The sequence below is a fragment of the Aquarana catesbeiana genome, linkage group LG01 (genome assembly GCF_042186555.1).
Source record: "Aquarana catesbeiana isolate 2022-GZ linkage group LG01, ASM4218655v1, whole genome shotgun sequence".
NCBI classification, from domain to species: Eukaryota; Metazoa; Chordata; class Amphibia; order Anura; family Ranidae; genus Aquarana; species Aquarana catesbeiana.
In genome coordinates, this window is record NC_133324.1 from 809,581,526 (window position 1) to 809,606,729 (window position 25,204).

Consider the following 25,204-nt stretch of genomic DNA (forward strand, 5'->3'; position numbering starts at 1 on the left):
GTAGCTTTCCAGTGTCGACAGCACTCATGCAGCCCCAGACCATGACACTCCCACCAACATGCTTGACTATAGGCAAGACACAATTGTCTTTGTACTCCTCACCTGGTTGCCGCCACACACGTTTGACACCATCTGAGCCAAACATGTTTATCTTGATCTCATCAGACCACAGGACATGGTTCCAGTAATCCATGTCCTTGGTCTGTTTATCTTCAGCAAACTGTTTGCGGGCTTTCTTGTGCATCATCTTTAGAAGAGGCTTCCTTCTGGGATGACAGCCATGCACACCAATTTGATGTAATGTGTGGCGTATGGTCTGAACACTGACAGGCTGACCCCCCCCACCCCTTCAACCTCTGCAGCAATGCTATCAGCACTCATATGTCTATTTCCCAAAGACAACCTCTGGATATGACGCTGAGCACATGCAATCAACTTCTTTGGTCGACCATGGCGAGGCCTGTTCTGAGTGTAACCTGTCCTGTTAAATCGCTGTCTGGTCTTGGCCACCATGCTGCAGCTCAGTTGCAGGGTCTTGGCAGTCTTCTTATAGCCTAGACCATCTTTATAGAAGACAATTCTTTTTTTCATAGCCTCAGAGTTCTTTGCCATGAGGTGCCATGTTGAACTTCCAGTGACCAGTATGAGAAAGTGAGAGCGATAACACCAAATTGAACACACCTGCTCCCCATTCACACGCGAGACCTTGTAACACGAGTCACATGACATCGGGGAGGGTTAATGGCTAATTGGGCCCAATTTGGACATTTTCACTTAGGGGTGTACTGAATTTTGTTGCCAGTTTAGACATTAATGGTTGTGTGTTATTTTGAGGGGGCAGCAAATTTACACTGCTACATTGTAAAGTAGTGAGAGTACAGCTTGTATAACAAAGTGTCATTTCTTCAGTGTTGTCACATGAAAAGATATAATAAAATGTTTACAAAAATGTGAGGGGTGTACTCACTTTTGTGAGATACTATATGTTCCAAGATGGAGGCTTCCCTCGATTAGTGTTGAAGACCGCAGTGTACAGATGAGTTTTGATGAGGTAGTATCACTTCTGCATATATTTGCAAATGTACAACTAAAACTTCTGAGTTAAATGAAAATTTGGTGTAAATGTTCTCTTTCTTTTCCTGGTTAAAGCAGAACTACACTGCATCTGAGCACCACAAACAGAAAACGCTATTTATTCTTTTTTTAATATTCCAAGCAAACGCCACCATCCATCCATGTCTCCATGCTTTATATTTCTGAGAAATCACTTTAACCCCCCCCCCTGCATTCATGGCTGTGGCCATCTAGAGTAAGGGCAGATGATTTATGTAACGTTTACTTCCTGGAATCTATCTGGCCTTAGCCCAGGCAAGCATGCAGAAAAGTGTGCTGGAAGGAATTGAAAAAATGTTTTAAAAAAAAGTTTGAAACAAGTAACTATGACTTGCTAATGCTATAGAAGTATGAGGATGAAAAATAGTCAATGTTGATTGAGAGTGAAGTCTCACTTTAGGTGCTGGGGAATTTATATATGGTTGTTCAATTAAAAGCCCTTCCATATGCACCTTATTTTAAATTTCTAGTTATACATTGATTTGAGTGATTGCTGTTTTTGTTTAGATTACATGTTTGAACATATGAGCTTGACAAGGGGAGAAGTTTATTATGTACTACAATGTTGCTGTCTTGTACTTTACATGTGGTTCCCTCAGTAAGTCTGAAGAGGGCAGCAGTCCGTTATATGTTGGAGGACAAATGTATATATTGCAGCTGGAAAAGCAAAGTGATGCTCGTCGTCTGCATAGCAGAATCATCTGTCAGTTTTGGGTTATTTATAATCTAGGCAAGTCCCTCAATATCACTCCTGGCACCTGCCTGGTGAAATGTCCAATACATTCAGGTAAATAATGTGTTTCTCTTATTCTAGCAACTATTGGTTGTCAGAATCACGCCTTTTTCTTAAGTTCTGAGACTGTAATCCAGTTTATCCATGGAGTAGAATGTGATGCATAGGTACTGTACATCCCTTATCCTACCAAGAGGATATACTTTGTTTCTGGCCTTTGCCTGGTAAGACATGACTTCAATAAAGGGAAATGCAAATTCTTGAAATATACTTTATATATTTTTTTTTTTTTGAACATTGAAAGCACATGATTGTTTCCAAAAGTATCTCCATTTGTGACCCAAGTTTTTTTTTTTTTTTTTTTTTTTTTCTTGCACTCTTCACTTTAGTTGATAAAGGCAAGCAGAAGACAAGCCCTCGAGTTCCCAGTACTCAGGCACAGGCAGCCCCAGTGGACGTACAAGCTGTCGAGTTAGCCCAGTGTAAAGCAGTCTGCGAGGAACAGAAGGGAATTATACAGCAGCTGAAAAGTCTCCTCACCTGCAGCAACCAAAAGTTTGAGGCCCTGACGGTGGTCATCCAACATGTTATAAACGAGGTACATTTTGCTTTGTTTCTGCACTCTAAATGTATGCAATGCTTTGTTTATAAATCTTTATGCTTAAATTGGAAGTCCAGTCTCAAACTAAAATCTCTAAATCTGTGTGCAGCCACAACCTAAGACTAATCTATTTAGCCCTGTAAAGCCAAGCTCACTATACATACCTTTTCTGAAGCCAGTCCGATCCCACGCTGAGCTCTATATAGGCAGGTGCAGAGGAGGCAGCAATAACGGAAGCCCCATAGTAATTCTACGGGAGGACGTCACTTCCCATTTATTTCACAAACATTATCGGCTGTCTCCTGCACAGAGCTTCTGCTTCGGCTTCAGAAAAGAAATGTATAGCGAGTTTTGCTTTACGGGCCTAGATAGGTTAGTCTTAGATTGTGGCTGCCAGTAGATTTAGAGATTTTAGATTTAAGACTGGACTTCCAGTGTAGGCTCGGCAACCTAAAGAACTAAAAGAATTAGTATTGTGGTCAATAAGTGTAAGGTGTATCTAAAGCCTAAACTTTCTTTTTTGTTTTGATAGAGAAGCGGGAAGGGTCAGAACTCTTGTTGGCTTTTATTGTGGCCTTCTTCCCCATTGGGAAGATTCATGTCTCTTTACAGTCTTGCCGAGACTAATGCCTAGTACACACGTTGAGAAAATTGGATGAAAAATGGCTCTTTCGGTACGTTCGTCCAATAATTTGATCGTTGGTACACGGCATTCAAGACCTAATCACAACAGTTCATGAAAAATTATCCGAAGGGACAAACATGAAAAATTTTCTCGCATGGTACCAAAACTACAGTTTTAAAAAAAAAAAAAAAGAGTATAGTATTTGTATGGAAAAAATCATGTGGCCAAGACCACGCATGCTCAGAAATAAAAATACATTACATCACATCCAAAGTTGTGGGCTATTGTTAAAGCATTTTTGTAACTCTAGTAACCTATTGGTTTTCAATATGAGACTAGCACAGGGGTCTCAAACTGGCGGCCCTCCAGCTGTTGAGAAACTTCAAGTCCCATGAGGCATTGCAAGGCTGAGTGTTACAAGAATGACTCCCACAGGCAGGGTTTTGCAGCAGCTGGAGGGCCGCCAGTTTGAGACCCCTGGACTAGCATGTAAAATAAACGCACCGTTTGTCTGATATTATTATCGTGTGTACGCAACTTTAGGCATTGTTCACACGGGTGTACTTAAGGCCCAGTTCACACTAGTGCGATACCAGACATCGCATGTGATTTGCACCGCATTGCTGTGCTCATCACATGCGATGTCCGTGCAGGACCCTGCACCATTTTACAGTTCACACTGCTATCTGCGAACCGATCTTGGGGTATCCTTAACTTTACATTGACACCCACAGCGGTTCGCAGATCTCAGTGTGACCCACTGTGCAATGTGGGAACCCGCACTGGATTTGCAGAGTTCCCGCATGGCACTAGTGTGGACGGGCCTTAGTGTACAGCTGCGCGAGGGCTGTGTTTGTCAAAATATTGATGCAGAGGTATTTTGTGCATCCCTGTGCAGGCAGTCCCATTCATGTCAATTAGGACACAGCGGCTACAAGGACTCAGTCGCTGCTTGCAATTTGATAGCAAAGCAGGTGTGTGTCGCCAAATGCAAACACTGTGTGTTCGGAGACGTGCACCTGCATGGGTGTCAAAATGGGAGCAGTGGTTGTGTCCTAGTTGGCATGAATGCGTCTGTCTGCACAGGGATGCATGGAACACCTGTGCATCCCCGTGCAGGCAAACCTGTTGTTCTCAAGGACATACACTTAAGTAGGCCCATGTGAACAAGGCCTAAAAGCTAGAAAAAAATTGCACCGGAACAGAATTAGAGCGAAAGTTCCTATGGGGACTGGTTCTGGTGACAAAAGGTATGCATTCTTTGGAGATATTTCTTCTCACTTGAGCTGGATACACACTATACAATTTTCTTTAGATTTTTTCTTTTAGATTTACCAAAACCATGTAATATGAGGCTAAACCTACACCCTTTTAATTTGTATGCAATCAGTCAGGCCCTTGCACTGCATAGTTGAAGGTAAATCTAAAGGAAAACGTCAAAAGTTGTATAGTGTGTATCCAGCTTTAGGCACCTTTCACACGGGGCTGTCCGTTATGTTGCTTGCTCAGCAGGGATCCATCTGTTGATCCCCGCTGACCCGGCAGATGAAAGGGTCTGTCTCTGCTCACTGTGCAGACACGGACCTATGAGAGCCCTGCTCTCCTCCATGGGTGATCGGATGAAAAAGGCCCGCCTTTCCGTTTTCATCCGATCCGCCAGACGGATGGAAAATAGGGTTTCCATCCATCTGCATTTAGCGGATCGGATGTCAGTGGACATGTCACCGCTGACATCCGTCGCTCCAAAGAATGGAGCGTCCGTTCAGGTCCGCCTGAAACTGACAGGCGGACCTGAACGTATGTGTGACATTGGCCTTACTCTTGTCAGGACGGGTAGATGAAAATCTCCCCATTGTGGCACAAATCAGTTGGTTTTAAACCCTTATCTTTGCCAATCAAAGCATAAAAAGCTTTTTGTCTTTAGCTATAGCAAGGTGATAGTTTTACTTTTTCAGTCTCAGTGGGGATATTCACTGGTAGATTTCTTTCCTTGATCACAGTGCCACTGCCTGCCGTCATTGGATTCCTAGAACAGGCAACAGGGATTTCAATCACCAGGAAAATATCATATATCCCTGGATCCTCACACTGGAGCTGTAGAGGGTCTTATAATCATTAGGTGTTAGTCTTCATGCATGCAGTAATAGAACACATCTTAACACATGTCTTCATGCTACGGGAAAGGATTTAAGTTGCTGTTTTATGTATCATGGCTTTTAAGTTCATCTTTGCAAAGTTTGATTACGCTTTTAAGTGTATGTACTGGCAATTTAAAATGTCCTAAAGAGGATTTTGTGGGTCAGTAGCGTGTTAGTCCTGGTTTGTCAGATGCCCTTGTAGATTAGCGGATTTGGAAAGCTTCCCACAAACTTGGAAAGTGTAGATGTTGCCACAACAAACTGATGTGTGAAATCCTCCGAGAATGGGTGGAGGTGGATCAGAGGAAATAGGAATGCTGAACGCTGAAGATATGGAAAAGAGAATGATAAAAGATCAGTGCAGCGTTAACTTTAAAAATAGCTCTCTTTAAGTGCCTGTAATGTGTGTGCGGTGTGCTGGAGAGTGGGGCTTTACAAAACATTAATCTGTTAACAATGATAGGGAAGCACAATGGCTCAGTGGTTAGTACTTATGCCTTGCAACACTGAGGTTCTTGGTTTAAATCCCAGCAAGGACGTCTGCATGGAACTTGCATGTTTTCCTCCTTCACATCAAAGACCTGCAGAAAAGAAAATTGGCACTTGTGTAAATTGGCGTGTGTGTGCGTGTGTGCGTGTGTGTGTGTGTGTGTGCGTGTGCATGTGCGTGTGTGTGACGTTGGACTATAAGCTCTTTGAGGACAGGGACTGATGTGAATATACACTAGATAAAGTGCTGTGTAAAGCCCAGTACACATTGTAGGTATTTATTCATTCAAACCAATAGGGTTAAACGGGGAAAAAAAAACTGACAGATCACCGTACCAACACAAGCGATGTTGGTGCGGCAATCTCCCCCCCGTGCTGTTGTATAATGACAGCCCCTGCCAGAATACACCGATTAACACTCGCAGCCATTGGCTTTGATCTTTGTTTTTATTATTTTAATAAAATATTTTAACAAAATGGGGAAAAAAAAAAAAAATACCTGCTCTGTGCAGTGGTATTTCACAGAGCAGCCTCAATACTCCTGTTCTCAGGTCCCCCGCCAGTGATCCTGGCTTCACTTCTTCAGGGTGTGCCCCAATAGAAATTATTATTATTATTATATAGGATTTATATAGTGCTAACAGCACAGCTCTTTAAGGTGTGAAATCCACTTTCTATGGGGTGCACTCATGCTGGCTCGCTCCCAAGCTGCCCTGTCTGTAGACACAGGCATGGTGCGACACACACACACACACACTAATGCCACGTACACACAACCGGACTTTATGGCATACTTGGTCCGGCGAACCGGAGTCCGTCGGACAATTCGATCGTGTGTGGGCTCCAGCGGACTTTTTTTCCCCAAAAGTTTGACGGACCTAGAAATGAAGAAAAAAAAAAAAGTTCAGCCTTTACAACCACTTTAATGCACATAAAGCAGCAGGCATTACAAGCCAACGATTTGGGACCCTTCTCAAAGCTGAGCAATGTCCCAAATGTCAGCTTCTGATGGTTGTTTATGTGAATTGTGGACAAAATTACCTTTATTCAAAGGTATGCTGGTGAAAATGTTCACTTTCTTCTGACTGTATGGAGGTGCCATCTACCAGTTCACGTCAGCCTCCTGCATGAACTGTGGGCAAGCCTGATAGCTATGTGACCGATACAGTACAACTTTCCTTGGCTGAAGTACTTATCTATGCTCCATGCCAATCTATTATTGAAAGCTAGTTGGCTGTTCAGAAGTTTTTTCTGTGAACAGAAGCAAAGGTTTGAATAGATTTGCTGTGTAGCCTTAATAGATCTAATTTTAGATTTCTGGGTGTAAAACAAGAAAGGCACAATGATCTATGGAGAAAACTGATGCAACCGACATGAGCCAGCCAAGTCTTTTTATAGCACGCTTAGTACTGTGTGCATACTACTGTACATTGGAAGCTGACTACTCCATAGTGTACTTTCTCTAATGGGCTCAGTCTTAAATGCCACACAAATCTGATATCATTTCGTGTGATTGAAAAATATTTGTTGCATGCTGGCTTGTTGTATCTGTTAAAGCATGGGTGCTAAACCTGTGGCCCCCCAGCTGTTGCAGAACTACAAGTCCCATGATGCATTGCAAGGCTGACAGTTACAAGCATGACTGAAAAGGCTGAAGCATGACGGGACTTGTAGTTCTGCAGCAGCTGGAGGGCCAGAGGTTTAGCACCCATGCGTTAAAGGATGCATTGGAAATTGTAACATGTACTCCAAAGAGCTCTGGTAGAAGAATAATCTTTTGCCGTCTACAAGAGATGAAGAAGACTTTTGCTTCAAGAGATGAAGACTGAATTATCTGGCAACCATCTGGTGCCCTCATAAAGCTGTAATGCTGGTTTCTGGTGGAGTTGACCTTTTTAAATTAAAACAATTCATGATCAGATTACAAGTGGTCTTGAGCTTGTAGTTTACGTTCTAACTTGATTTTTTTTTAATGTTTTGAATAGAGTGGAAAAGGGTAAATTATCTCTTAATAAGAAATAGGAGTGTTATCACTGGGACACAATGAAATGGACCGCAAAAGTTCCAGTCTTCTCTAATAAAAAAAAAGTGGTGATTTCTTTTTTGGTCCCCCTGTTGGGGAGATTCCCATTATTTCCTGCCCTAAAAGTACATAAGGGAACATTTGTTCCAAAGAGACAGACAACAGTACAAACCTGAACAGTGACTCCAAACCTTTTTTGCTGTATCCAAACTAAAGCTTTGCCTAAAGTTAAGGGAGCAGTTCATGCTATAATCGGGCCCTTGTTGCCTGCATTTTACTCCATTATCCGGAAACATTTCTCTGTAGGCTTGTTTCACTAAAGGCCTGGCTTCGGGGCTAAGCACTGTCACCCACTGCCCGATGTCTGATTGCTTCAATGGCTTATAAAGGCACTTTGGGTGGGCACAACTCAGCCCTTCAGTCGGGCCTTCATAAACTGAATCATGTGCACATAGTGGCACGTGCTTTTATGTTTAATCTAAATTTATTAAATTTTTACAAAATAACACTAACCTGGACACAGAAGCCAAAAGAGATGTTGCACTACATGTCGTACATATCTATTAGTACAGAGCAAAATAGAAAAAGGTCAGGTTATATAACCACTGAACAAGGTAGGTAACCGTTTCTCCCATAGGAAAACTATGGGAGAAAAAGAGGAAGGGGATATAGGGAATGGGAAGGAGCCCCTTTCTATTACAGACAATGCAACCCAGAGGTCCAGGACACAAACGATATAAAATCAGCGGAGTATGGAAAATATGACCACACAGTCCACTTGATCCCATATGCCTCCATTTTATCCTTTTTCCAAGCGATCATACGTTCCCAATTACTGATATTCTCCAGCTCACATGCCCACTCAGCCATTGAGAGCCTATCAGTACTGCGCCAGTGTCTTGCTATTGCCAACCTAGCTGCTATAAGAAAATGTCTAATTTTAAGCTTTTTTTGATCTGTTTATAAGAGCCCGGAAGCAAAGACAATATAGTGATTTGGGGGGTGTTAGGGTAGGAATCCCTTACTAAGTTCTTATAAAGCTGCAGGATTTTGTCCCAGAAATGGATTATTCGCAGGCACATGCCCCAGATGGCACGCATTTTTAGATCAGATGTGTTTACCTTTAGAAATAGTAACCTGAGTTGCTCTAAAATATATGTATGTTGTGTATTAGAATTGTATCGTTTTAGTGTTTGGATTATCACCATGTTCTTCTAGTGCTGATACATCAAGGTGTATTGGTCCAATGAATGCCATTTTTAAAGGGTGTAAGAACTGACACATTAAGGAAGAGTTAATTGCCATAACCCAATCAGAATTTGTGTTTTTGCTGTTCTTGCTGTGTGCATGTAATTGCTTGTATAGAAATGCAATGATGCTACATCCAAACTACATGCAGATGTCCTTGAGATCAACAAATGTGTTATGGAAAACCTCCCGCTGAGAGTCAGAATAGTTAAAACGTAGATTATTTCATTTACAAATGTCATTGCTGTGCTGTAGCACATAGTTTAAAGTTGAATAGATATATTAACCTCTGGCCCACGCGGCCCATCCTCTCTGGTATCAGGGTATACTAGTCAGGCTTGACAGGTGACTTTAGCCAGATTTTTTGCATTTCTCCTGCAGGCTTGCCGCAGTACATGGTGTATTCAGAGTCCAGTGGTTACATGTTGTGGATTTGAGGCAGTGCTTTCTTGCATTCCTCTAGTAGAGGAGAGGGAAAGTAACCAGAAGACATAATAAATATGAACCGTAGGGCTGTATGCAAACAATGCAAAGTATCTTCTTCACCCTTTTTTTTTTTTTTTTTTTTTTTTTTCTCTTTTGCAATACAGATATTTGTTATATATAACATAATAAACATAATTTATGTACAGCGCAGGCGTCCTACAAAGCTTTACACTCCAAGTTAGCTTAACCACCTCAATACTGGCCACTTTCACCCCATTTCTGCCTAGGCCAATTTTCAGCTTTCAGTGCTGTTGCACTTTGAATGACAATTGTGCAGTCATGCAACGCTGTGCCCAAACTAAATTGTTATCATTTTGCTCACACAGCTAGAGCTTTCTTTTGGTGGTATTTAAAGTGATTGTAAAGGCTTGTTTTTTCCCCCTATAAAAATAACATACAGGTTCTACTTACCTGCTCTCTTGCAGTGGATTTGCACAGAGCAGCCGGGATCCTCCTCTTCTCGGGTCCCTCTTCTGGGATCCTGACCCCCTCTCTCCTGTTCAGTGCCCCCACAGCAAGCAGCTTGTTATGGGGGCACCCGAGCCGAGTCACAGCTCCCTGTGTCCGTTCAGACACAGAGCCCCGGCCCCGCCCCTCTTTCCCCTGATTGGCTAGCTGACTTTGACAGCAGTGGTAGCCAATGGTGCCACTGCTGTGTCTCAGCCAATCGGGATGGAGCATTCCGGACAGCTGAGACACTCGTGGACATCATTGGACAGAGAGGGACCTCAGGTAAGTATTAGGGGGGCTGAGGGGAGCTGCTGCATACAGAAGGATTTTTATCTTGATGCATAGAATGCATTAAGATAAAAACCTTCTGCCTTTACAACCACTTTAATCACCACTGTTTTTTTTTTTAATTTTTTGATAAATGAAAAAAAGGCCAAATATGCACTCTGTGATCAAAGTCAAGGAGACTTGGCTGATCAGAGTAAGGGGCCAATCCCAACCCCTTACCATGTGATCAGCTGTCAGCCAATGACAGCTGATTACGTGTTGTAAACAGGAGATCGTTAATCGTCCTTTTTTTTTTTTTTTCCCCCTCGTGCTGACAGTGTGAGGAGAAGAAAAGCCTATCACCGGCTTCTGTCAGAGGGACATTAGTCCTGAAAATGGAGAGACACCGCCTCATCTGTGCCCACCAGTACATCCTGCCAGTGCCCACCAGTGCCGCCTCATCGGTGCCCACCTGTGCCGCCTCATCAGTGCACATCATTGTTTTTTTTTTTTTTTGTTAGCAAAAAAAAAACAAATCCCAGCAGTGATTAAATACCACTGAAAGAAAGCTCTATTTGTGGGGGGAAAAAAAATATATATAAATTTGGGTAGAGTGTTGCATAACCGTGCAATTGTCATTCAGTGTGACAGCGCTGAAAATTGGCCTGGGCGGGAAGGGGGTTGAAGTGCCCAGTAAGCAAGTGGTTAAACCTGCTGCAAAGTTACTTTTTTTTTTTGTCTAATTCCCAGAGCTTAGCTTCAAAATATAAGGAGCACTGTGCAAAAGCATTTTAAAAATAGTTTTTTTTTTTTTTTTAATCTTAACCTTTTTTTTGGTGTCTAAAACAATGCAGGGCATTTATTAGAGTGGCGTCTGTGTATCAGTGAGCCCTTATCGTGAATAAAGGTTTTGTGCCTGTTATACATTTCCCTATGGCTAGGGTTTGGTCAGATTAACAGACCAATACGTGTGATAGTGGGCGGAGGGAAATGGCCTACGGAAATAGGAGTAGAAAATACAAAATCTAAGAATCTAGTGTTCAGAGCAGACAAGATTGCTAAACATAACTACCAAATGTCAACATGTTCTATCAACAGCCAACAAACATGTTTTCACAATGTTCCTGCGTTGTTGGTTTGTGACAACCAATGTACAGTAGAGATGTCTAATAGGCTTGTCTGCTCCTCAGTCTATTCCTTCTATAACTGCACATGAATAATGGGCGGTATATTTTATTCTCCCGGATACAGTGTTCCTCCTCCTAGACTTGGAGATATGGTGTTTACATTGTTCATTTTTGCTGTAAATCTCCATCTGCTGGCACTGCTATGAAATCGAGCCGCTTCTATTTGCTGAAGGGTGTGCGTTTCCTGGAACACAGAGACTTATTAACACTTATTTACACAGTTCCACTGTTGCTGATTAAATAGACTTGCAGAAATGAAATGCTGATGCTAAAAAGAATGTTCTCCTGCATGCAAAAATCTACAGTGAATATAAATGTGTATATATCATGGCTTGTCATTTTTGTACCCCACGATAAAGAGCAAAGGTCCTTGGTACAGCTCATCACCCAGGTCAAAGATAACGAACTACCCCCCTCAGTGTGTGAGCATCCTGGCTCAGCAGCAACCCCCCCCCCCCCCCAAGAAAAAAGAAAAATCAAGCTTTTTTTTTTTTTTTTTATTCATTTACTGCAAATAAAATGCTACTGCTCCTAAATGCTACTAGACACTGGCTCAAAAACGCTATTATCAGCATTTTTCATCCAGTGTTTTCTTTCTAGCTTTTTTTGAGCTTATGAAAACTGCTAGTGTGCATGGAGCCGAATAGGGATTTCCAAAAGATTATTACTTTATTTTTTTTGTTTAGGTCCACTTTAAACTAACATTAACCCCTTATGCTCCCAAATGCTGAGTATTTAGCTTATAGGTATAAAAAGTTTCCTTGGTTTCTGTTCTGACATCCTACCGAACAAGGTATCTGCAGGAAAATCAATTGGCTCATTTATTACAGACTCCTAAAGCGTACCATTTTAAAAAGGTTCAGCGTTTTGGCAAATTGGTAGGTTTTATAGATGTCTAGTCAATGCAAATACGGTGGCTCTTTTAATAAAGCTCAATGGCTGTAGCCTGCATTTGCAAACACAGCCCTGTTTGTAATTCCAAGTGTTATTATACTTTTAAAGAACTCCAGTGCGTCATCAAAAAATGAATCAGCAGATATGAAACCTATAAAATTATATCTTGAAAATATTTATTTTGTGCACAGCTAGTCTGTTTCCACTTAAAAATCGTACACAGGTAGTGGTTACAAGCAATGGTCCATAGTCCAGTTCACTGGCTTTATACTGAACAGAGGTCTGTGGTCCCTTTTTATTGATGTCATACACACACAGCTCAAGCATGCTACTAAATAAGTAGCACCTAACCAAGCAGTGCCTCTTCACACTTTTACCAGAACACACTGTATTCTGTGCACAGTGCCATGCATAAAGGAATATGCTGGTTCTCATATACAAAGCAGCTGCACTACAGTGTACTGCATGTGCTGCATTAGGACTCATTCAGGTTAATGGGCTGTGGTAATGCAGCATGTAGCAGTTCTTGACATTTCATGTTATGACTTATGCTTTACCACACAGCAATATAGTTTAACAAGCCCTAAGATTGGTGATTGATCGCTACACAAAATAAGGACTCCCCATAGCAGGGGTCTCCAGACTATGGCCCTCCAGTTGTTCAGGAACTACAATTCCCATCATGCCTAGTCATGTCTGTGAATGTTAGAGTTTTACAGTTCAGCAATAGTTGGAGGCTGTTTGGGGGACGTAGTTTGGGGATCCCTGCCCTATAGTGTGATCTACACAAGTAGCATGTAGTAGCTGTTCCCAATTCACACCTCAGCATTTTGTAGCTTAAAGCTCCAAAACACTAGTGGGGAAAAAAAAATCAATTTTCTATGGAGATGGTTTAAATCTCCATTTCAAGTCGCCTGAAGCTCAAAGTTCTGGAGCTTTTTTTCTTAGCCCAAATTGGGCAACTTTCTGCATTTTTTGGCACAATTTTATTCCAGTAGAAATTAATGGAAAGGCGCGATCCAGAATATGAATTATGACTTTGCTTATATAAATTGGTCAGAATGGTGTATAAATTTTCAGTGTACACGTGGTCCCCAGATCGCTTTTCTAGAACAGAATGAATGTGTATTCCTAGGAGATATGACACATGAGCCTAATTTTCCCCACTATTTAGTGCTGGCATATGTAGAGTACATGGACCCTTTACATTTGGTTTAGGTGTGATTTTAATGAATTTACACATAAAATCACGGTGAGGAGCTTGTTTGTCTTGAATGTCCCTGACTGAAAATGCCTTTTGCTGTAATTATTCTTTCCAACACTTGATAATGTTGTCTCATGATAACATTGTTATCGAGTTGGCGGCCTGTTTAAGCTCAAATGTCTAGCCTTTGTTTTGTCACAGTGCCTACCACTTGACATAATCTCATTGCACTGAAGGAGAAAATGTTCCCATGCTTCAGAGCCAGAGATCTGTTTTTCTGGGTGGCCACCACTAATCTGTCCTCTTGACTAGATGTACACCAGATATGAATCGTAGCTATTATCAAACCTGTACTACAGTCAGTGCTTTCTGTACAGCAACATGGCTTGCCTTTCGTTAAGTTTCTGATACCGGATGATAAAAGGGATCTCTAAAGCCGGCCATAGACAATGCAATTTTCTATCCTGAAGTAACGTTTGGGGAGAGAGGAAATTGCTCGATTTCCCTAATCAACAGAAACAAAAATAGCTGCGCTGCAATATGTGACATAAAATCAAACAGTGAAATAGTGTGGTCACCTTATTGAATGGAAAATTAAATGGTTATACCTCTGTGTATGGGATTCATAGTGAATACATGCCTCTCGTTAAGAAATTAATATCAATGAAAAAAAACACAATAAAACATATAAAATCCAAATAGAGAGTACATGGAGTGTAAAGTTCATATAAGTAGAAAGTCTTTGCCAAGGAGAGAGTAATATATGTCCAAATGGTGTGTAGCCTGTGTCTGGATCACCCAGGAATATGTGGTGATAGAATGGTTCCTCCACCTCTGCAAAAAATGGCCCCTTACCGACTCCTTAGATCTCTTGTCAGGAGATCATACGGGCGTGTGGCTATCAAATCCAGCCTCAGGTATAGACTGTAAACCAATCACTCATGGACCTAATCAACAGTCAGTGTTGATGGGGAAATCCCTCCCGCAGACCTATTGTGTTCAACCAGCCATCCCTGCTGGGAGTACAGTGATTATTGCTAGCGCCTATAGCTGCTGGAAATAATCCCCATGCCAAAAATCCGACATGCTAGTTGTTACCGCTGAACCGGTCAAGATTCAAACCATCTATAGCTGGTCTAAAGGCAGCCCACAGATGAATCAAATCTTTTTCCTTTCACCATGGGTGGAAGGAAAGGCAATTGCTCGATTCCCCCTTAAGCATATGGGGGAATGCCTCCCGCAGAGCAAATGTGCTCTGCTGGGGGGGGGCAGCAGCACAGAGAATCTTCCTAGCTGGCAGAACACATTGATTACTGCAGGCTGGTTGTACCCAAGTCAATTGATGAATGAACTTGGGTTCTATCCGCTTGGCCTTATACTTGGATCAAAATTCGTTCAGTCCTTGCTCAACCAGCCAAATTTCGATCCATGTAAGACTGGTTTATGGAAAATACTTAAGCTAGGCATACATGGTTAGACCATTGATTAAACATTCGTACGTATTGCTAAAAATGTTTTTGTCGGCGCATTTGATGATTCCATTATTGACGCCACAATTTTCTATTGAAAGAGAAGTATGGCTCTAAGAAAAGAAATAATTGTTATAAAACTATGAAATGGTTGTATACCTACCATGAAATCAATGAAGGAATAATGCAAACTAATGTTGCAAGAGGGGAAAGGTATTGATCCCCTGCTGATTTTGTATGTTTGCCCACTGACAAAGAAATGATTAGTCTATAATTTTAATGGTGGTAGGTTTATTTTACCAGTGAGAGACAGAATAACAAAAATATCCTGAAAAACGTATTTCAAAAAAGTTAAAGTTGAATTTGATTTGCGTTTTAATGCGTGAAATAAGTATTTGACCCCTTTGCAAAACATGACTTAGTACTTGGTGGCAGAAACCCTTGATGGCAATCGCAGAGGTCAGACGTTTCTTGTAGTTGGCCACCAGGTTTGCACACATCTCAGGAGGGATTTTGTTCCACTCCTCTTTGCAGATCCTCTCCAAGTCATTAAGGTTTCAAACCTGACATATGGTAACTCAAACCTTCAGCTCCCTCTACATATTTTCTATGGGATTACGGTATGGCGACTGGCTAGGCCCTTCCAGGGCCCTAATGTGCTTCTTCTTGAGCCACTCCTTTGTTGCCTTGGCCATGTATTTTGGGTCATTATCATGCTGGAATACCCATCCATGACCCATTTTCAATGCTCTGGCTGAGGAGGAGGTTCTCACCCAAGATTTGACGGTACATGGCCCCGTCCATCGCCCCTTTGATGCAGTTTAGTTGTCCTGTCTACTTAGCAGAAAAACAACCCCAAAGCATATTATTTCCACCTCCATGTTTGACGGTGGGGATGGTGTTCTTGGGGTCACAGGCAGCATTCCTCCTCCTCCTCCTCCAAACACAGCGAGTTGAGTTGATTCCAAAGAGCTTGATTTTGGTCTCATCTGACCACAATACTTTCACCCAGTTCTTCTCTGAATCATTCAGATGTTCCTTAGCAAACTTCAGATGGGCCTGTACATGTGCTTTGATGAGCAGGGGGACCTTGTGGGCGCTGCAGGATTTCAGGCCTTCACGGCGTATTGTTGCCAATTGTTTTCTTGGTGACTATGGTCCTAGCTGCCTTGAAGTCATTGACAAGATTCTCCTGTGTAGTTCTGGGCTGTGTTCCTCACTGTTCTCATGATCATTAAAACTCCCACGTGGTGAGATCTATCATGGAGCCCCAGACCAAGGGAGAGTGAGTTAGTTATTTTGTGTTTCTTCCATTTGCGAATAATCGCACCAACGTTTGTCACCCTCTCACCAAGCTGCATGGAGATGGTCTTGTAGCCCATTCCAGCCTTGTGTAGGTCTACAACTTGTCCCTGGACATCCTTGGACAGCTCTTTGGTCTTGGCCATGGTGGAGAGATTGGAATCTGAATGCTTCTGTAAACAGGTGTCCTTTATACAGGTAACAAGTTGAGGTTAGAAGCACTCCCTTTAAGAGAGTGTTCCGAATCTGAGCTCGTTAACTGTATAGAAGACACCTGGGAGCAAGAAATCTTGCTGATTGGGAATCAAATATGTATTTCACTCATTAAAATGCAAATCAATTTATAGCTTTTTTGAAATGCATTTTTCCTGGATATGTTTTGTTTTTGTCTAACTGTTAAAATAAACCTACCATTAAAATTATAGACTGATCATTTTTGTCAGTGGGCAAACATACAAAATCAGCAGGGTATCAAATACTTTTTTTCCCCTCACTGTATGTATAATTGGATGTATATTTCTAAACTAATATAAACCTTTGTTTACATTATTCCTTTATACAGTGCTATAACATCTGCAGTATATTTGCAAAAGTTTGTGACCACTCATGCACATTACAATAACTATTTTTCCCAACTGAGGACGCATTAATGATTAGAATGTCCTTAATTTAGGTAAAGGAAGAAAATCATTTTATTCTTCAATTTGTTTGGCTGTGGTTGGAAATCATCGTCCGTTTATCCCCACCAACTGTTAGGTTCTCAAAATGTTTGTTTGATTTTGTGACTGTGTATGGCTAGCTTAACACATACGCACCAAATGGTTATAAACCCCCCTCTGCAGCATGTAGGGGGTCATTCATCCCTCTTTTAACATGTATTAGAATATGTTAGATAAAGCAAGGCTTGTACAGAGGAGGATGCGGTTAGTATAGGTGACCATTTAGTGTCTAAGCCACACTGATACTTTAGTAGGTGTGCCAGTAACATGCACAGTGTTGGATACCCATGCAAAGCATCACATTTTTACAATTTGTTAACCTTTTAAATCACTGCTGGAACATAGCACACAATAATAGAGCAATACAGAGGCTTGTGGTGTTAGCAACTTTGACGATTGAGATGAGTGTTTTGAAATGTTAATTAAATTCATCATCTATAAACAACTGTGAAGACCCCAACAGTGATCTGGCACTGATGGCACATTATCTAACTTTATACAATTTAACTGGGAACAGAGGACACTTTATAGAAGTCCAAAATATTGAGGTGAAAAACTAGCACTTCGACACACCCTAGCTTTGCAATTCACAAAGAATTCAGTCTAAAAGTGGTTGTGAACTCTTACAATGAAGTGATAGCCTCAGGTTATAGATGAAACAAATCCTCCTATATAAGTTGTACTTGTACAACTAGTTTATCTGCAAAATTTACACAGCTTTTTGCCACAGGGATAGGGGGCAAGGATCTGATGTCGCACACTACACAGTAAAGAGCTGAGTGTAATCTGAGACCTGAGTGGAGGTAAGTGACACCCCCCTCTCATAGGGAAACTAGCCCAGCTGAGGCGGTCAATCACAGGCTGTGTGCTTGAGGCCACCTCCATTTCCTGGAGTCAGCGCAACCTGTCAGATATGACTCAAGCAGATGGCAGACAGACATCACATTCAGTGCTTTGGATTGAGATACACTATAGAAGGATATGCTTTGTTAATTTTTCATATCGGAAGTATACAACTACTTTAAATGAAAATCAACTTATTTTCAACCCTAATTTTCCTAGATTATAGTGGTGGGGATAAGCTGTTCCAACTGTTTAGACAAAAATCTGAGATGTTGGCAGATAACAGTTCAAATACATGTGTTTTAGCTGTCAAAGGATTTGTCTTTTTTTTTTTCCCAAACAGTCCTGAGATCTATACATCCCTGCCAGAACACATCAAGCCTAGGGTTTTCTGCTCCTGTTGAGCAACAAAGCAAGGTCAACTCCATGACCTCAGCCTGTGATTTACCCTTGATGGAGCAGTAACAGACGGGTCATCTCCCTACTCTCTTCTCCTGTCTGCATGTACCTTGTTAGCACATGAGGACACTTGATTGGATTTCTCCTAGGGTGAAGGCCATACAGCCGCTGAGTCTGCATTCACTTAAATGGGCAGTCTGCCTGCTATGCCAGGAGCATAAAGAAAACTCTCATTAACCATGTATAGGCCTGAATGCTTTTGTAAATGAGACTTTAGGCCGGCCATATACAGACCAATCCCCCCATCAACACAGATCGTGTTGACAGGAGAATCCCTCCTGTCGGCCATTATCTTCTCCCGGCAAGAGAATACGGCAGGCTGGTTGTACCCAAGTTGATTAGTCAACTTGGTACATTCAGCCTGCCCATTAACCCTTCGAATCTCCGCCGGTTCCTACTGAACCGGTCGAGAGTCCAACTGCGTTTAGCCGGTCTTAGAAAGTTGGTGCAGAGTAAAATTGTGCAGTTGACATTGAAGCACATAAATGTGCATAGGAAATGGCTGAAAAGCTGGAGTAGATGAACAGCAATAGGATGGTAGGAGGGGGGCAAAAAACATGGCAGTTGATGCACAGTGCGGAGAGCAAATTTTATTTCATGCATTTGGGGTTTGCATCTCCTTAGTGATTTTTTTAACCACAAAAGGCCCTACTCAACCTCTTAGGTGCTGGCTCTGCACTGGCGTGTAGAAGAGGAAAGGGATCCTGGACAGCCGCACTCAGTGAAAAAAGGCATCTTTATTGGCAAAAATAAATAAAATCCAAAATACAGTCAGATCAGGGGTGGATGAAACAGAGAAGGGTAGCTATCAGTTTGAGGATGCCCCTCAGATGCTCAATAGGGATTAGGTCTGGAGACATGCTTGGCCAGTCAATCACCTTTACCCTCCCCTTTTTTAGCAAGGCAGTGGTCATCTTAGAGGTGTGTTTGGGGTCATTAGGTTCGAATACTGCCCTACGGCCCAGTCTCCGAAGGGAGGGGATCATGCTCTGCTTCAGTATGTCACAGTACATGTTGACATTCATGGTCCCCTCAATGAACTGTAGCTCCCAAATGCCGGCAACACTCATGCAGCCCTAGACCTTGACACGCCCACCATCATGCTTGATTGTAGGCAAGACACACTTGTCTTTGTGCTCCTTACCTGGTTGCCGCCACACACGCTTGACACCATCTGAACCAAATAAGTTTATCTTGGTCTCATCAGACCACAGGATATGGTTCCAGTAATCCATGTCCTTAGTCTGCTTGTTGTCAGCAAACTGTTTGCAGGCTTCCTTATGCATCTTCTTTCTGGGTTGACAGCCATGCAGACCAATTTCATGCAGTGTATGGTCTGAGCACTGACAGGCTGACCCCCCCCCCACACACACACACACCCCTTCAACCTCTGCAGCAATGCTGGCAGCACGCAATTGTCTATTTCCCAAAGTCAACCTCTGGATATGATGCTGAGCGCGTGCACTCAACTTCTTTAGTCGACCATGGCGAGGCTTTTTCTTAGTGGAACCTGTCCTGTTAAACCACTGTATGGTCTTGGCCACCGTGCTGCTCAGTTTCAGGGTCTTGGAAATCATCTTCTAGCCTAGGCCATCTTTATGTAGAGCAGTAGTTCTTTTTTTCAGATCCTCATCAAGTTCCTTGCCATGAGGTGCCATGTTGAACTTCCAGTGACCAGTATTAGAGAGTGAAAGAGAAAACACCGAATGTAACACACCTGCTCCTCATTCACACCTGCAACTTTGTAACACTAACAAGTCACATGACACCTGGGGAGGGAAAATGGCTAATTGGGCCCAATTTGGACATTTTCACTAAGGGGTGTACTCACTTTTGTTGCCAGCGGTTTAGACATTAATGGCTGTGTGAGTTATTTTGAGAGGACAGCAAATTTACACTGTTATACAAGCTGTACACTGACTACTTTTACATTGTAGCAAAGTTTTTTTTATATATATATATATATATATATATATATATATATATATATATATATATATATATTATTATTATATATAATTTTTTTTTAGATCTTCAGAATACCCAGAAATGGTCATTAGAGGAGAAAAGAGATGAGGCATTGGTTTAAAGTCGATAAAAAAAAAAAAAAAAATAGTTGTCAATTTTCCTTATTGATTAGCCAATTAGTTGGCCTTCCATACAGAATGCATTATTTGTTTACATGTCAGTATACACAGTGCAGCACACATACAGCTCAGTACACCATCCATACTTGTTGGTAAGTGCCTGAGAACTTGTAAATGTGTGAGGAGCAATGCCTCATGGGGCATGTAGTACTCGGTAGAAGAAGAAAGTGATTCTAAAGGCAGAAGATTTTTTTTTTTTTTTTTTTAACTTTAATGCAGTCTATGCATTAGGGTAAAAAAAAATCTGAGACCAGCTCCCCCCTGTATACTTGCTTGATCCCGATCTTGGTCCAGCCCTATGCCCAATTGCAGCAGCGCTACCCTCCCTCCCTTCTCACAGGACTCCCATGCATGAGTGCCAGAGGGGGGGACCCCAGAAGAGGCTTGGGGCTGCTCTGTGCCAAACCATTGCCCTGAGCAGGTAAGTATGACATGTTTGTTTACAAAAAAAAAATTCTGTTTACAATAACTTTAAGGGCTTTGTGATCAGCATCTGAATCCAGAAAAGCTGGATGCTGATAAGACTGGAGGTGAATTAAATTTATAGTAAAAGTTTACCAGTATTGTGCATTATACTTAAACATGATTATAGCTGTGAAAAAAAGCATCAGCCTTTAGTATTGTTTTAATATAAAAAGATTTATATCCCCTCCACCCTTAATATAGCTATATATGTCTGACTCCCAGTTAATATACCCGTATAACCTACTTCTGGGTATATTATTATATATGATAGCTATAGATTTAATTTTTTTTTCTTTTGTTTTGAGTGGATTGAATATTTTGTTCACTAACCATATAGCTGGTTATTTATATTTACTACTGCATATTGATACTTAAGAATCCATTATTTTTTTTTTTTTTTTTAACAAAAAAATTGCGCATCACACCGTTTCCATTAATCTGATAAATAAAATAAATCAAAAAACGAATTTTAATTATGTACATAAGGATTGAGAAACAAAAAATTGGTGGACTTTGTGGGCACATAATGAGAGGAAAGATCATTAAAGTATAAATTTTATTACAACCTGATTAAAAAACTTATAAACAACATACAAATGCCCTGTATGGACACAGTTACCAGTTACCCAATAGTGCAGTTACAGAGGGCTGGATCAAAGGTTTAAGGATTGACTTAATGATATATCAAAATGAGACGAATTGATCCAGTAACGCCTCCAAAAACTTGCTCGGTGACGTGTTTTACTAAATTATTAGCTTCCTCAGGACAGATACTGGGTGGGTGCTGGTATATTTAAAAGCAAAACAAGAAAGTATAAGTATTTCATGTAGTATATATCTATACAAGTATAACAGTGGTTATTTCAACATTTATCCAGGAGAAGTACATCTCAACATAAAATGCACAAACCTAGACATGACAACATATACGCTTGCCTGGTAAATCTGTAGTTCAAGGTATGGGGACACCTCACAAAAACTAGACCGATATCCAAGAGGATTAAGTTTCAAGTATATGTATGCAAAAATGATGCACATACATGTCATGTGGTCTATAGTAGATAGTGAATGGAACAAGAAAATATTTATTATAGGTCACTATGGAATAAAGTGCACCCGTACGTACAATTGGGATAGGATAGGTATATTATATAAACATTGTCTCGAAAGACTTAAATCTTATGCGCGTAGGTGAAGTCCACGTTAAAGAACAGGCTATACTAGAATAATTCTCACCTGATGTATAACAGATATATGAATTAGAGATGTAAAAATGTTAGCGTGTAGGCCACACGCAGAGGTAAGTTGTCAAAGGTTCTCACTACAAACGTTTCCAACAAGATACCTGAAAGTATAAACGGTATCTACAATTAGGCATTAGACCTTTAAACAGGGTGTACAGAATGGAGCAGAATTTATGGATGTTACCCATAGTACCAATTATGGCCCAAAAATACAATACCAGTATATTGGATAAATACAGGGTTCCCTCAGTTATGAAGACCGATGGCACATCTGGAGAAGGAGTATAGACGCCTACTAATTACTCGCATGTATCATGAAAATATATAAAATCCTGAACACAATAAAGGAAAAGGGGGGAGAAAGACCCACCTGAGTGTGTAAGTATCACATTTATCCAAAATGGGGAGGCCTATTATTAAGGTCCAAAGAGATAGTGAGAATATATAACCCTATAAAATGAAAAAATATGAGTGTAATAAGTATGTGATCGAAAAAAAATCACAGAATAATTCCCTAAATAGACTGTCAAATGTTCAGCTTACACTTGGAAACTGCTCTAGTGTATACAGCTTTCCTCTCCATGTGCAATCTAAGCCCCTGTTCATCCCCTCTTTATATATGGGGTATGAGGTACCAGAAAGGGCGTGGCGGTGTGATTATTGGCGCCAAAAAGCATTATCACGTGATCACAGCCACGTCCTCAATAATTATATACACCAAGGCTAGAGGGCAGATTACCAACAAGAATGGGGAGGTACAGAGCGCGGTATCAGCGCGCCAAACAGAGTCGGCACGCCTCCACCAAAACTCTGCCCCTCAAAGATGGAGGAACGGACACAGACCAATGGCGGCACATCGAGCGTGGCAAGTGACGTAACGCATGATCACCGCACATGCGACATGTCATATGCCTGGCTCTATATGATGCATGAATGTAACCATGGAGATATGCTGATGTCAAAGTGTGACGCATCATCTCCAGACGCCCTCACAGCGCATTACACCTACCAATCGACACAAAACAAGAGCAAGCCAAAATAAAAATTAAAAATAACAGCAAAACCAGAGTCGGGTCTGTCTGGAGCCGTTAGTTTCAGGGTTTTTTTGTTTTTTTTTTGTTAAACCCTCTGGGTGTAATGAAAAAAAAACTAGTAGTGTGTATGAGGCTTTACACTGCACATGATGATTACTGTGAATCAATTGCCTTTGAGGTACAACATACAGAAGTAAATGTGATCTACTGTGTAGGTTGTTGGGACCTATAAAAGATTTAGATAAAGTTATTGTAAAGGCAGAAAGTTTTTGATCTTAATGCGTTCTATGCATTAAGATTAAAAACCTTCTGTGTGCGCAGCAGCCCCCCTCCGCCCCCGTATTACTTACCTGAGCCACATCTCTATCCAGCAATGTTGCAAGAGAGACTCGGCCATCCGGGACTCTCCCTCCTGATTGGCTAAGATAAAACAGAGACTTTAGTATCTCTTTAAGCTGCAGGTACTTCATCATACAAAGCCCCTGTGATCTGTGTAGCAGCCCCTATTCACTTCAGAGACTTCCCAAGCCTGCTGTCAATAAGTAGAACATTTGGGAAGTCTCAGCTCCTCTTGTGAATTGTTGACATTATCCTGATGGTTTAAATGGGAAGATCAAATCTGTTTGGCAGTCTCTAAAGCTGGTATCCTCTGTGCAGAGCTTCAATGCAACGTTCAGTGTAAATAACGGCAGACAATTCAAGTTTAGACATCTTTACTTGTATTGAGAGAGAGAAAAAGAGAGAGAGATAAATTTCTTTTTTTGGGGGGGCGGGGGAGAGGGACACTGTGTTAGTCTGTCACGTGATTTTCGGTATTGGATCAGTCCATCAAATGGTAATCTCATCATATTCCCGGGGACATTATCTTTGCACAGATGGTTACTAGTTATAAAAAATTGTATTTAAACTGAAAAACAAAGATGGAACATGCTGCATCTTACTAGTCCTTGGATGTGGTGGCTGCATCGGTTTTCTTTTTCCATCTTATTCCACTTTATTTTCTTCTGGTCATCTAGCCAGATGCACACCACCTGTCCTAGGATAACAATGCCCACTCGGTTTCTCTATCAAGATAACAAACAAGATAGGATTAACAGGAGATGGGACCTTTCCCTTCTCCTGTTCTTCATAACAGAGGGATGTGGTTCTGCAGTCTTCAAAGATGGCTGAGAACACAGTAAAGCCTAGTACACACCATGAGTCTTTTTTCCACTTTAACCCAGGTTGAAGGGAAAAAACTGTCTGCTGCGGTCAGAGCCCCTGTACTAATGATCCGACGTTGGGACAGCCATCTTCCCCGCTGAGCTGTTGTGTTCTGACAGGGGGATGGCCTCCTGCAAGAACACTTCGATCAGTGCTCTCAGCAATTGGCTGAGAGCGCTGATCTGGAGCCGGTCAGCTGCTCGTTTTCCAACATGCTCTGTCAGCTTCTGTCGGACCAGCTGCCATACACACGGGCCAAACGTCGGCTGGTGTTTATTGAACCGGCAGATGTTTCACGGCATTCGGACTGTGTACACGGGCCTTGGAGCCTGATACACACTGAATTTTTTTTCGCTGGGTCGGAGGAAACGGTCAGCTCCGGTCGAGCCGCTGTACTAATGATCCGACGGTAGTACAGCGATTTCCCCCATTGAGCTGTTGTGTTCTGACGTGGGGGCCGTCCCCTGCCACAACACTCTGATCATCTGCTGGTTTTCCAGCATGCTCGGCCAGCTAATGTCAGACCAGCTAGCATATACACACAGGCATTCGGCCTGTGTGTACAGGGCTTAACAGAATGGGCAGAGAGCACACGATGTTATCTCACAAGGATTCTGACCAGATCAGCAGAATTCTTTTAATCGTGTCGATATAACACTTTAAATGCTTTATTTAACAGGAAAAAATTAATAGTTGGGGTTTATCCTTTACCATCTGTTTTGGCTGAACTGACTCTTTAGGCTTGTTTGCTCTGCCTTTTTCTCTGTACAAGCATACCCCACTTTTAAGTACACAATGGGACCTGAGCATGTATGTAAAATGAAAATGTACTTTAAGTGAAACAATACCTTTTTTTCACTT

At 41.6% G+C, this 25,204-nt stretch overlaps 1 protein-coding gene across 4 annotated transcripts in view; it reads left to right on the forward strand.

Annotated features, from left to right (window-relative positions):
• The window catches only part of MTUS1 (microtubule associated scaffold protein 1), a 335,192-nt gene that overhangs the window by 258,483 nt on the left and 51,505 nt on the right, over positions 1 to 25,204 (forward strand). For all 4 annotated transcript variants that reach the window (XM_073608006.1, XM_073607998.1, XM_073608014.1 and 1 more), the window contains one exon: positions 2,236 to 2,444. In XM_073608006.1, the coding sequence (XP_073464107.1) occupies positions 2,236 to 2,444 (209 nt within the window). The remainder of the gene's footprint in view (positions 1 to 2,235; positions 2,445 to 25,204) is intronic.